General features: G+C 35.4%; 1 protein-coding gene and 1 pseudogene across 1 annotated transcript; one reads left to right on the plus strand and one right to left on the minus strand.

Annotated features, from left to right (window-relative positions):
• Window positions 1–2410: 2410 nt before the first annotated feature.
• Window positions 2411–4007, plus strand: LOC121263264 (phytochrome A-associated F-box protein-like). The gene has a single exon (XM_041166063.1). The coding sequence runs from the start codon at window positions 2717–2719 to the stop codon at window positions 3731–3733; it is 1017 nt and encodes a 338-aa protein (XP_041021997.1). The 5' UTR covers window positions 2411–2716; the 3' UTR covers window positions 3734–4007.
• A 2605-nt stretch (window positions 4008–6612) lies between these two features.
• On the minus strand, window positions 6613–9789 carry LOC121262036 (annotated as a pseudogene).
• Between the last annotated feature and the right edge of the window lie 4503 nt (window positions 9790–14292).

The raw sequence follows: 14292 nt of genomic DNA on the forward strand, positions 1-14292 counted from the left end.
TACTAAGAGCATCCTCGTTGGCTTGACCAAATTCATCTTTAAAATGTTACCAATATCACATTTTTTTACATTTTCTTATTCCATTTAAATTCAATCTCCACATTGGATTAGCCATTTACTTTTTATATAATAATAAAATATTATTAATTTAATAATTTTTTTATTTAATTTATTTGTATCACATTTTATAATTCTACCAATTTAATATGAATAATAATTATATCCTAATTAAATTAATATTAAATATTAATATTAATAATAATTATATTATAATTAACTTAATAATTAATATTAACTAATTAATTTATTTTTATCACATTTTATATTTAATAATAATAAATCGAACAAATTTCTTAATTACAAAAAATACTTATATATTTTGTGAGAGGAATGAGAATTGAATATTTTAATGTTCGGCTAACCTACTGTTCACCTACAAATTTGGAAAATCATTGTAGCAGAAGTCTAAATTTTATAGAGATGTCCAATCTAATGTGGTGATTTTTTGACACATATTGGCCAAAATTTAATGATAATTAAATTTTGGCCAAACTAATGAGAATGCTCTAACATGTCATAAAAATTGGTGGGGTCTAGTTCTATCAAATGACTCAAATCTTGTAAAACAGGTGACAGTGAGACTTGGGAGACTTCAAATTTAAATTCAAATTCAAATTTAAATTCAAATTCAAATAAGATAGGTATTGCAAACCGAGAGAGATTGAAAAATGGATGTCTCATGTCTTTATAACGGAGTGACAAGGCCAGGCGATAAGAGAGACGGCAGGCATGTGGCCCCCACGGAGCCGAAGCCACAACAACATCAAAATCATTGTGGCGTAGGAAAAGCCGAGTGGATGGGGAAGGCAAGCGTCGTTTATGGGAGGGTGACTCCTTATGTGCTGGTGCTGCCCTCCCTTCCTTTTCTGCCACTCATTTCTCTTCCTATACGATACCATTACTTTGTCTTCTTTCAGTGGTCGGTCCCCCTCCACGTTGGAAATATATATAAAAATAAATGTTAGACTAACATTTCATAAAAATAAGATTATATAATAATATAGTTTTATGTGATATGTTATGTTAATGTAATTTATTTTTTTTTGCCAAGGTCGAAGGTCAACGTTTTGGCCGAATGGCCTTTGACGATACTCGACAGAGGTAGGGTTATTAATTAAATAGCACATGAAATATAAATAAAGACATCAAAATTTACGTAATTCGACAACATATGCTTATCGGCCTTTTATGGGCAAAACCCACTATATCTATTGATTTTATGGTCTAATAATTTCATTTTGATAAAAATAGAGTTGATGAGAATTCAAAGAAAATATTATTTCCGTAAATTTTCGGAGAGAATATAAATAAAGTGTCTACGTATGTAAATGCTCAATCCTTTAATAGATGGCTTCTACATTCTCTATAGATTTATCTCTTTTACTTTTATGTCTTATCCTCATTTTTACATCTCACTTGCTTTATATTTCTTTCACCTTTTTATAAGTAGTCCCCCCTTTTAAATATCTCTTTCTTTTATCTTTCTCATGACAATGGACCTTTCCAATTGGATCTGTCTATAAAATGTTTTACAATGAGACATGTCAATCAGTAATTTGTTTTTGCAAACCTCTGGTAACCAAGTATTTCTCAAAATATAAAGACTTAGATCTCGTTTATTTTTACAGATGAAATGAGTTGAGATAATAAGTTAAAAATTAAATAAATACTGTTAGAATATATTTTTTTAATATTATTTTTATTTCAAGATTTAAAAAAATTAAATTATTTATTTTATTTTATATGAGAATTTAGAAAAATTATAATAATTAGATAAGATGAGATTTTTATTATTATTTTTTATATACTTTTCATTACTTTTTACTATTATTCATTACTATTTAATATTTTATCATTACTTTTTTACTACTATTTACCTATCATTTAAATTATCTTACTAATTTTATTCTATAAGTATAAATGAAGTTTTAAATCAAGATATTATTATAAAAATATAAATTTGTAAGAATATTATATATTATTTTGCTACTTTTACAAGTACATCAATACATTAGAGAGAGAGAGACTGGAACTCACAGTTATTGCAAGTTTATTGGGGGAGGGGGACCAAACATATTTTAGGAATATGTGGTTGAAAAGTTAAGCAGATATCAGGCTTATTAATTTCTATAATTTGCCCTTTCTAGATTTATTTATAATTTTATAATGTTAGCATAACATCATGCCCTTTGACCTTTGCAGTCCAACCCAATAAAATAAATTAAAAAATAAAATAGAATTTAAAGCTCCTGAATTTCACAACTCATTAAAAGGTCATGAAATGAAATAAAATAACATAAAATAAGCAAAAGGAAAACCCAAATTAGGTAAGCAAAAATATAAAATGTTCTGTTCAGAAATAGTAAAGTCCATACAGACAATCATATCACAAAGCATAAAATCAACGCTCTTCTGCTCTCTCACAAACTCACTCGTCTCAATTCTCACCGCCACCATTTTCGAACACTAATCACAGCCACGCATCTCTCTCTCTCTCTCTCTCTCCTCTTCTCTGAATCTCTACCAGTAAATCCCTGAAAATCTCGACTGTAAGCAAGGCACATTCTTACCCATTATCACATATCCACGAGAAATCCGTACCTATTTTCACAAAATCCACCAGAACCGATTCGAAAAACCTCATCTATTAACAGCAATGACGGACAACGTGTTCTCAAAGCTCCCCGAAGACGTCGTGCTCAACATCTTCTTCAAGCTAGAAGACGATCCGCGCAACTGGGCCCGGCTCGCCTGTGTCTGCACCAAATTCTCGTCCCTCATCCGCACCGTTTGTTGGCGGCAAAAGTGCTCTAACACCATCCCCTCCGTCGTCTCCGACCTCCTCTCCTCCTCCGCCACCAGCTCCTCCTGCCCTCCAGGCGGCTGGGCCGCACTTCACAAGGTCTCCGTCTGCTGCCCGGGCCTCCTTCACGCCGGCGTGCTCCTTGAGAACTCGGATTTCGGTCTGGAACGAGAACTCGGACCCGACGAGATTTACCGAGACTCATTTCCGACTCCATCATCTGTCATAACACCATCCTCCACCGAACCATGCCCGAGCCATCACATAGACGAGGTCAATTCAGAAGGTGCTTGTACCTGGTCCCTCTATGACGACCTGTATTTTGATACTATTTACAACGTTTCAGATTCCCAAGACGTTCCCCAGGTTGTTGACGGTGAAGAGGTTGTTGTCGATGTCGGTGTCGGTGTCGGTGTCGGTGTTGTTGCGGTGGAGGGAGAATACTCGGTGCCAAAGAGGAGGAAAATCTCTTGGGGTATGCAGTCGCATTTGGCTTCTGGGGTTTGGAATCTGAGCCGGGAGCAAGGGAGTAAGCTCCTCGCGAGACAGTTCCGCGATGATTGTTTGTACGTTTGCGATTGGCCAGGGTGTGTTCACGTTGAGGAGAAGCGGAATTACATGCTTTTCAGAGGGATTTTCAAGAACTTCAAGAGGTCCCGGGTGTGGAGGACCATAAACGATGGGAATAGGAGCAAGGTCGACGTGAATTGTGCGTTCTGTGCGTGCAAAGAAACTTGGGATTTGCACTCCGCGTTTTGTTTGAGACGGGGGTTCGGGTACCACGACGATGGTGAGCCGGTTGTTCGAGCTTACGTCTGCGAGAATGGGCATGTCTCCGGAGCGTGGACGGATTCTCCATTGTATACGTAATATAAATGCTATTATTGATTCTAATTTTATCATATGTACATTTTAAGTGGCTTTTCAGTTGACTAAACTCACTTAAATGTATACTTCGATCGGCATGATTGAAGATGATAAAATCTAGATGAAGAGTAGCATTGCTCTAAGCCTAATGCTCTCAATCATTTATGCCTATGTTTATGTGTATCTTTGTTATGGTCTCTTGGTTCTTCCATTTCTCCATGTATCTAATGATCATAGGATTTTAAGGTACCAAGGAAACTCTGATGTATTTGTTTCATGTCTATGGTGTTCTTCTTTTTTTTTTTTCCCCTGTGCATTTGCGGATTTGTTATGTCTGTTGTTGTTACATTTATGACATGTTTCCAGTGTGATTTGAATTTAATCAAGGAACATATGGTTTGAACTTTCAAATTAGTTTGTGCTGTGGTTGTGAAATTTGGTTGAGAAAGGTTTTCATCATTTTATGCATATTATCCGTATTGTTTTGATGAAGATTGAGTTGAACTTTGGGATCCAAATATTCGTTCAGTTATCAACTTTCAATTCAATGCTCTTTTCATCGTGCTTCCTTTGCCATGTGTTGTTTTCTTTTGTATTTGCCAAGATAAGATTGTGATAGATAATCATAGAAATGTTGACACTTTGGATGAGAAGAAAACCAACCAGGCTAAAAGTGAAGAACTTTTGGTTGTGTTTGGGTAGTGAGGTGTTCCCAGGTATTCTATGAATAGTAGTGAATAGTAGGTGAAAAGTAATAATAAAATAATAAATAGTAGTGAGGTATTCTCAATACGTACCCAAACTAATGTGAGTTATCAGGTTTTGGTTCCTGATTGGCTTACCCAAGCTTTTCATAGTCAAGTGATTATCTTTGTTGTCATCATTCATAATCTCAGTATGATATCAGAAGGGTTGGTTTCTTTGTTGTTGGCAGGGGAATGTGGTGAGCAAAGATATGTATATATGAAGCAGGTGAGAGATCTATTTTAAGTATTTTCTTTTTAGTTTGTTTATGCTTTCAAGATAGTGCTGCAAGTTGGCCTTTCCCTGCTCCTTAAAAGGGGTTTTTATAGCTTATATGAGATGCTGCAACAATGACTGGAACACTAATCGTGGTTGATTGAATTTGGACAGACTGTATTCCATCTGATTGTCCAGTACAAATAAGACATTACAACAGTCTACTTACTCTTTGTTTTTATTTTTATTTTTAAAAACTGATATTCATACAATTATTTTACAACCAAACCAATATGATAGTGCATAAGTGCTGTTTCATAAAAAATATTTGTTTTTTATTTATTTGTTTGAATTTGAATTTCAAACTTTACATAGACACCCTCTAACCTTCTACTTGAAGACTCGTTTGTTTTTACAGATAAGATGAAATGAGTTGAGATAAAAGTTGAAAGTTGAATAAAATATTGTTAGAATATATTTTTTTAATATTAATTTTGTTTTGAGATTTGATAAAGTTGAATTATTTATTTTATTTTGTATGAGAATTTGATAAAATCATACTGATTAAATGAGATGAGATGAAATTTTTTGTGAAAGTGAGTAAGGAGTGGTTTGTAGAATTTTCCTTTTACCTTTGCTCCTCGCTTACTAACTGACCCCAATTTGTTTCACTTATTAGACACCATGCCAATGGATAGAGAGATGTCCATCTTGCAGGTTCTTACAGCTATTAGTCGTTTTCATAGAAGTAAGCTTTTCACATTTATGGAACGAGATGCGAATAGAAACGCTTTACAGATCATATTACATGGAAGATATGCTGCTGAAGAGCATTTCTTTATACTTGAATGGCCGTTTAACTCTGACACTTGTTTTATACATATCCAAAACAATTACGCGGTATTTACGCACTTTATAGTTGTATGTAAAATTACACTATTAAGTGATTACGTGACGGTTGCACAATTCACGGTTGCAAATATTTTTTCTATTATATTACATATTCAATAAATTCATATTTTGTGTTTCTTTCACTTGAAAACTCTCCAATTTGAATAATAATTTGAGGAATTATCGTAAACTAATGAGGATATTAGGTGCAAATGCCAGTTTGTGTTACATGAGGGGGAAACCTTAAAATGTACAAATTATGATTATTGAACAATAGTTTGTGAAGGGAAAACATGTTTTCCTTCTCTTACTTTTTCTGTTGCTCACAAAACGCTAACAAGCAAGAAGAACAAAACATTGAGAGATTCTTTCAAAATATGATATTTTTTTGGGGGGTAGAATTTAATGAATTTGTAGAGGCAGTTACTCGGGAAGGCGATTAGAATCGATGTAGCATATACACTACCAGTAACAACAGTGCATATGTAGAGTAATGTTATTCTAAGGCCTCTACATCACACACCATTTAAGTGATGTGGATGCTATGTAGATAGTATATCGTGTAAAAGCCTTAGAATAACATTACTCATTTGGTTTAAGAAGAAAACAGAACAGGTTGATTTTGGTAAATGATACCGACAAGCAGTATCATTCCATAAGAGTCTATTAAGGCTATAACTTATAAAGGTCGCCTTAACAGTTTGAATTACCAACTCTACCACTCCTTTTCAAAAAGAGTCAAATTTTCTTTTAGTCTTTTGCAGACATTTCCCCTCAATTCCTTAATAGACTCAGAATTTGAAATAATATCAGGGCATCATAATGGGAAATCCAAGTTACTTGCAATTCACAGTCCTCAGCATCCTTCATTAGGTGGCAATGCTGATAGTTCTATGTTAGAATAGAATTGCTGAAAACATACCACATATCTAGGTAGCCTTTCGTTGTGAACCCCTGTACTTCCCAGAGAATTTAACAAAGCCAGTGCAAGCATCCACACGAAGTTAAACAAAAACATTTCTGGAAAAAAACTGATGTTTTAGTATCACTAGAATGCCAAAAGGTATATACAGCATGACAAAACAAGATTGAAAAAATATTTACATAAATGGACAACAGCTTGTGAAAACCAACCACAGTTAAGTTTGTTTCCCAACGTAATTAGACCGAATTCATTGATAAATTGGTCTACGCAATAAGCAACCAGACCTGTTGACAGAATCAGAGTCGACAGCACTATGATGATATGACCCCCATACTGAGTCTCTGTTGGATACTAACGGTGGGTAATGAGGCAAGTGCTCTCTTTCCCACGGAAGAACTTGATTTGGCAAAAAAATTTCTGCCTCGTGTAGGTTCGGGACTGAAGAAGTTAGAGGAAAGATATGAAAGCTGCCATTAAGATCAGGTTGTATGGGGGCTCGCGACACAGGAGGCAAACCCCCAGGACCCCCAGGACCCTCAATGCTCCTGACTGCATGAGCCCTAGGTGAGGGCATGCCTGGTGAATTGCTAGGTCTTCACTGATGATGGGAGGTGTGGGAAAACTGGATCATTTCATGGGTGTGAGCATTGGATCCTGGATAATGAGGAACAGCTGAGGAGACAAATGAGTTCCCCGCTCTCGGACCAGACCTATAAAGGTAGGCAAAGAATATTTAGGACAAAGCTCATACAAAAAACATCTCTGGCATTTCAATGAGATGTTTTATGTAGGACATGCTTTTCATAATATTTTTTAGAACACTGTATTTTAAGAATGCGTGACAAAAGGGGCGTGCACAATTCCTGATGTAGGAAATACCATTTGTTTTGTTAGCAATGAAAAAAACGTTTCTCACGCCTAACATCACCATATATGTCTAGGAATTTCAATATGATACATGCATGCCGCAATTAATTTCACTGACTGGCAAAGCTATAGTGCAGCACTATAATCTATTCTCCATTCAGCAGTGTGCTAAGTGAGGAGCTTAGAAAGAAATTGATATGATAATTCAACACTGCCATCCAAGACCCAAAAAACCTAGATAGATCTTAGCTTAGGAAGCTCACCCATTAGCGAAGACAAGCGGGTAGGAAACTAATCTGGACCTTGTAATAGCATCAGAATCCCTGTGAGAAGATCCCAGTGTTGCAGGTGGAACAGAAGCTGGATCAGCACCATTAATATGGCTACTAAATTGGGAGAAGGGAGGGGAATGATTGCCCCAACCATGGTATTGGATGCTACTGGCCGGAAAAGTATGAGGATTAATCTCATTGTGTCCAGGTAGACCATTCCAGGGATAAATCAAATGAGGTTCATCAATACTATCACTAGATCTCGAAGATGCAGGTGGAATTGGTCCAAAGTATGCAACATATGAATGAGCTTGAGATGGTGCAGCAATGTGTTCAGCAGGCACGCCATGGTGTTCCCACAGGTTGTGATCTACGTGGAGAAATTACACGCATGTCATAAAGTAACTATGGAAACTATGATACCTTGAACATGGAAATTGGGATATAATGGAATACTTACATGTGGTTGCTGGAGATTCCACATCCCTGAAGATAATATCAATATGTCAGAGACAGCAATGAATGAAAATGTTGGGAACGGGGCTGACCAATTTTTTAAGCAGAAAATAGATGGTGAAATTGATCAGAAAAGTAAATGATATCCAAGTTCCATGTAAAAACGCCAACCGAAAAGTAACGTAGATTAAAGTCTATGAGCAAATGCAGTAGCTCAATAAAAAGGGGGGATTGAAATAAAAATAAACATAACAGTATGGAGCATTATAACGAAGAACATGCTTACAGAGATCCACTCCTCTTCGCCCCCTCCACAAAGAGAAATTATTGCCTGTTTTATTTTTTTGATAAGTAAGTCAAAAGTTTACTGATAATAAAAGGGGAGATATCCAAGTACACAGGGAGTATACAGGATAAACCCCTAATTGGTAAAAAAGAAAAGCAACAGAAAATCCTGGAAACTAAATGTAGATATACAAGATTGAGTAGCAACCCAATTGTATAGGTTCTAAAGATTATTGCCGGGATTGTACCTGCTTTATCCTCCAATTCAAAATCCCTGCTTTAGCTTTTTAAGCAAGTTATAGCCACCATTACCAATCTATTTTCTATAGGCCTCAAATATTAAAATGCAGAGTAATGCGCACGCACATGCAAAGAAGCTCCCTGATGGGAGTGATCCATACTAAAAAAATACTTGTGACTTAACACAAACTACATCAAATTTTTTTTATTAAAAAAAAAAGTAAAACCACAATAGGTTTTTTGTTTTCTTCTTCTTCTTTTTTTTTTTTTTTTTTTTGACAAGTGTAAAACCATAATAGGAAGATCTTGCTTACTCAAGAGATGGAGGAATTCGAGCTAATTCACCAAATGGACACCAGTGAACTCTAAATGGCTGCAAAGAACATTTGAGAAAATCAAAGTTATAAGTGTGGTAAGACAACTCATGAGCAGATATGCAAGTATATCAGTGTCTAGTTTCTGGTGTTAAGGGTCCAAATAGATCCTCTCTTCATGGAACAATGTATTGAAATGGGTACGTTTTAATTTTATTGCTATGCGTTTTAGGATTTCCATAGACTGAAGTAGTGCTTATTTTCAGAAATCCATGCACAGTGAGAGAGAGAGAGAGAGAGAGAGAGAGTTGTATGAGCCCAAACTCTTGTTAAAATACATGGACACAGACGTGCATGGAAAAAAAAAAAAAAAAACACTTTTACCTGTGTCTTTGTGAGATGCAAATGACAAGAATATTACTTCTGAATCAGTGCATCGGCTGTGCAGAACTTGGAAAATTGAGAAATGTTTGTCTTACAACATTGATCTATATAAAAATTTTTATTAAGTAAATTTATTTTGGTAAGTGTGTTGAACTATATAACATTAAAAGGAAAATTAGTAATGTTTTACCATTTCAGAGTAACGTGGGTCATAGGGATCCTCATCATGATTCCAATCATCCATGCTAAACTCTGGAAATGAACGAGTAGAGCCATTTGCATATAACCATTGGCCCTTCTCAACCTTTCGGCAATTTGGGCACTGCATTTCTCCCTTCAAATTAAATGCAGAGCCGATGCAGTCTGCAGAACACATCATGAAGGAAAGCAAAACATGTAAGTGCATGCAAAGCATATGAAGGAGACATTACTTTCCTTTTCGAGGCACACAAAAAAATTGAAGAACCCTGGGGGGGGGGGGGGGGGTGGGGGTTGTGTGAGGGAATGGTATGCAGTGGTATTGAAAAGGAATAGCTACACTTACCACTTCCAAGGTTTCATAAAATTACACCGTCATCCCTACTAACTTCCCCTAAATTAAAATTTATTATATACCAATCACCATGAAGGCACTAATGCCTAAAAAAATTAATAAAACAAATTGTCTTTTCCTTTTTTATATAGATTTTGTAGAAAGGCAGTATCACCATTACCGTCTACCCTTGTCATTGTAAGATGTTGAAGAAAGGAACAGGAGATAACCCTTTACATCTAACAGGGAAAGGAGGAACACAAGTTTCTCCTTTTTAATCATCCCAACCTTGACAGGGATGATTAAAAACGATTTACCATCCTGGTTTGGGTAATGTTGGTAAATTCAATATAGCTGGGTATGGGAGATGCAGAGAAACCATAAAAATTGTTATCCTCTACACCACATAACCAGCATCTCAACCCTAGAAATGCCTATAATAAGTACAAAAACAAAAGGAAAACAATGGAAAAAAAACATGTAAAATAACAAAAAGAAGAATTCTAGACAATAGAGATCTCACTCAATAAGATATTTGACTGCACAGCAACATATCGCTGGTCAGCAAAATGTGTAAAAAAAAATTAACATAAAAACAGCAACTAGAAATTTGGTAAAAGTGTGCAAATTATTGTCTTTCCTTTAAAAGTGCAATTGTCACTAATTTATGATAACTAACAATTTTACTAATCATAGAGGGTTTTAATTATTTTAAGGAGCTTATGCTAACTAAATGGACTATCATATGTTATTTCTTTACTGACCTATTTTTCCTCCTTAAGTTGTAAAATTATAGTTTTATTTTAATCTATTAAGACGGAGATCACAATTGTTATGATTAGGACAGAAAATCAGAAATTAAGGGCAAACCAAGTTTTTGTAAAATGATATTTTTTTTCTTTTCTTAGTTTCCAATATGTAAATCAGTAACATAATTTGAAAAACTCAAGGACTAGAAGCCAGAAAGTGATTGATGTATAATCCTCTTATCTAAGAGAGATTAGTTCCTACTTTGAACATGGTGCAACTTTGCATAATATCAAGGGAGCTCAATATAAATTTTCCTATTAAAAAGTGGTATTGCCATATGTATCAATGTGCTGATGTGTATGTATCTACTTTGAACATGGTGTAATGTCACAGGATCTCAAGGGTCAATGTAAATTTTCATATAAAAAACTGGCAACACCATATGTATCAATGGCTGGTGCATATGCGTGCACATTTTGCAAGTGAAAAATCAACCCATTCCAGACCATATAAGCATCGAATTCATTAACTTTTCACTAAAATTAACAATATGCAATGTGTATTCTTATTTTCCATTTTGGGTATGAAATTAGCAATATGCAATGTGGAGAGTTTGGCATCCATTTTGGGTTGTAAGATATCTGAGCTACCCATGAAACATCTTGGCGGCCACAATTTGCTCTCCCATTAAAGAAGAGGTTTGGGAATCTGGAACTTGAAATCTTTCAACAAAGTCTTGCTTGGCAAATGGTTATGAAGATATCACTACGAACGGGGGGCCTTGTGGTCATCGCATTAAAGCATGGGGAACCATGGGGAGGGTGGTGTTCTAATGAGGTGAGTGGGCCTTATGGAGTGGGGCTATCAAAGCATATGAGAAGATGTTGGGACACATATGCAGCAAATACTCACTTTACTGTGGGTAATGGACTGAAGGTCAAATTTTGGCATGATGTATAGTGCGGCAATAGGGCGCTCAAGGAAGTTTATCCACAAGTTTATGGTTTAGAAAGAATGAAAGAAGCATCGATTGCGGATCAATTAATCATCTCCAATGGTCTTCCCCAATGGAATGTTACATTCCTTAGAGATGCATAAGATTGGGAAATTGATTTTTTTTTCGGACTTCTTTGACCTTGTGTACTCCACCCATTTGTTGGGGGAGGTAACAACAAGATATTTTGGCGTCCCTCTAAGAAAGAGATATATTTTTTTGATAATTAATAAGAATTTTATTACCAAGAATAGGCACAGCCCAAGTACACAAAATGTATACAAAGGAAATACCTACTACACTCTAGAAAGCAGGAAAACTAAAACAGAAACAGATTCAGCACATTATCATCATTCCTTACAAAGATCTTAGCCCACAAACACAAAGTAGAAAAGAAAAAATTTCGAAGATATTCAAAAGAACGCTCTGTCTTCAAAACATCTCCCATTCCTTCTCCATCTGGCAGCAACACATTTACTTGCCTCAAAACCATGCCAACATGCAAGAAGATCCACAACTTCCTCTAAGAAAGGGATATTCACAGTCCGATCTTTCTACCACACCATGACCATGCATAACATAAATACATTTTCATGGAAGAGCGGTTGGAAGACAAAGGCACCTATAAAGGCAACATTTTTTGTATGTATGGCTTCTTTGAGGAAGATTCTCACTCTAGATAACTTACAGAAATGTCAAATCATAATCATGGATTAGTGTTGTATGTGCAAGAAGAGCAGAGAGTCTGTTGACCATCTACCACTTCATTGTGAGATTACCATGACTTCGTGGAATGAAGTTTTTGCTCGTTTGAGATTAGCTTGGGTGAGGCCAAGAAGGGTAAGCGACCTCCTAGTTTCTTGAAGAGGCATTCGGGGCAACTCTCAAATTACATCCATATGGAAGATGGTACCAACATGCCTATGGTGGTGCATTTGGAGGGAGAGGAATGATAGAAGCTTTGAAGACCAAGAGTGGTCAATGGATGAGTTTAGAACTTTGTATTTCAATATTCTAGTCGATTGGATTGTAATTGATTTTCATGGCATGATCTTCAATGATTTCCTCGTGTCACTAAACTAGTACGCTTAGGCGTTGCTCTTGTATCACCAAACTAGCACACATTAGTTGCCCTTGTATATGTCCCATATACTCGGGCTTTTGCCTACTCTTTTTGATAAAAAAAAAAAAAAAAAAAGGAAAAAATTTGTTTACCGATAAAAAAGATTCTTATTTGCCATGATGGAAAAATTGTGTCTAATTGTAAAAAATTATTGTATTTTTCATTTATACTCATCTTTTGATGAGTGTATATATACATACTCAAAATTATTTCTTGATTGACTCGAGAATTACCAATATCCCCAACAACAAATAACTAAGAAGCACATCCACCGTCAATCCTAGCACAGTCTAGAGTGATCAAACTAACAATGAAACTACTCATTACAAACTTTATGAAACAGGTTTCCATCATGACGGTCCATTGGACCAAAACAGCCCGCCCCTAATTCTTAAATTACAATGATATTGACAGAATCAGCCCAAATATACCACATACATATCCATGCCGATAAAGATTCTGTCTGAAGGATTCAAACGCTCAAATAGCAACCTCAAACAGCACCTAATTCTTAACTTAAAATGATAAAATACTCTTACACAGTTTTACTCCATTCTCCATAAACCCAAGATTATTTTCCTACACTTCCGTTTTAAGACAAAATCAGGAGCGAATTTTCGTCATAAAATCTGAACAATTTCAATCACACAAAGACGACAAAAAATAAGGAAAACAGCGATAAATCTCGTTTACCCAGATGGAACTCGTGCCCACATTGCAGCTTGGCCCTCGATCTGCACCCACTATCGGATACCGAATCCAAGCAAATCGAGCATGAAAGCCCAGAAGCTTGAGGTTCCACGACCCCACCATCACCACCACCATCCATTATAGGACAATGGCGGTGAGCAGTTTGTCCTTCTGATGAACACACTAATACCCCACAAATTAAATATTTCAGCCGAAAATCCGAATCTCTTTCTCTCTCTCCCCTGTCGGATTACGTGGTTTGGAACTTACATTGACTGTCTATGTCTGGGAATGTACCATTTTCCAATATGGAATAGAATAATAAGCTTCCGGACACTGGCCCGGGTTTCTAGGAGAACGACGTTGCTTCAGTTTCAGCTCGTAAGGCTTCCTGGTTCGGTGTTAAAAGAGCAACAATGATTCGCAAGCTCTCATCCGTTATACATCACATTTTTTAAAATTTTTATTTTTTTTAAATTTATTTTTTTAAACTAATTTAATTTTTTTTATTCATTATTCATATATTAAATATTTGATAAAAAAAATAAAAATTTTAAAAAATGTGATGTATAGAAATTATATAAATAGTAGGAAGTTGTATAGATTATTTGGATGTTAAATACTTCGGGTTATGCTCGACATAATTATCGTCGCGATGGATGCAAATGAATGGTTTTTCCGTTAACATACAATTAAAAATGCTATAATTTTGATAAAAAAAGGAAATTAAAGCATTTTGCTCTGAAAAAAAAAAGAAGCTATAATTCTGGGCTTGTATCTATTTTTTACAAAAAAAATATATATATATATATTAAATAAATTTAAAATATAAATGACTTGATACTTCAAATCTATCGTAATATTCTATGACATTAAAAT

Source organism: Juglans microcarpa x Juglans regia, chromosome 4S (genome assembly GCF_004785595.1).
Source record: "Juglans microcarpa x Juglans regia isolate MS1-56 chromosome 4S, Jm3101_v1.0, whole genome shotgun sequence".
Classification (NCBI taxonomy): domain Eukaryota; kingdom Viridiplantae; phylum Streptophyta; class Magnoliopsida; order Fagales; family Juglandaceae; genus Juglans; species Juglans microcarpa x Juglans regia.

Excerpts from the sequence above, each read along its gene's own strand:
- LOC121263264 (XM_041166063.1), top strand. The coding sequence starts at position 2,717 with ATGACGGACAACGTGTTCTCAAAGCTCCCCGAAGACGTCGTGCTCAAC.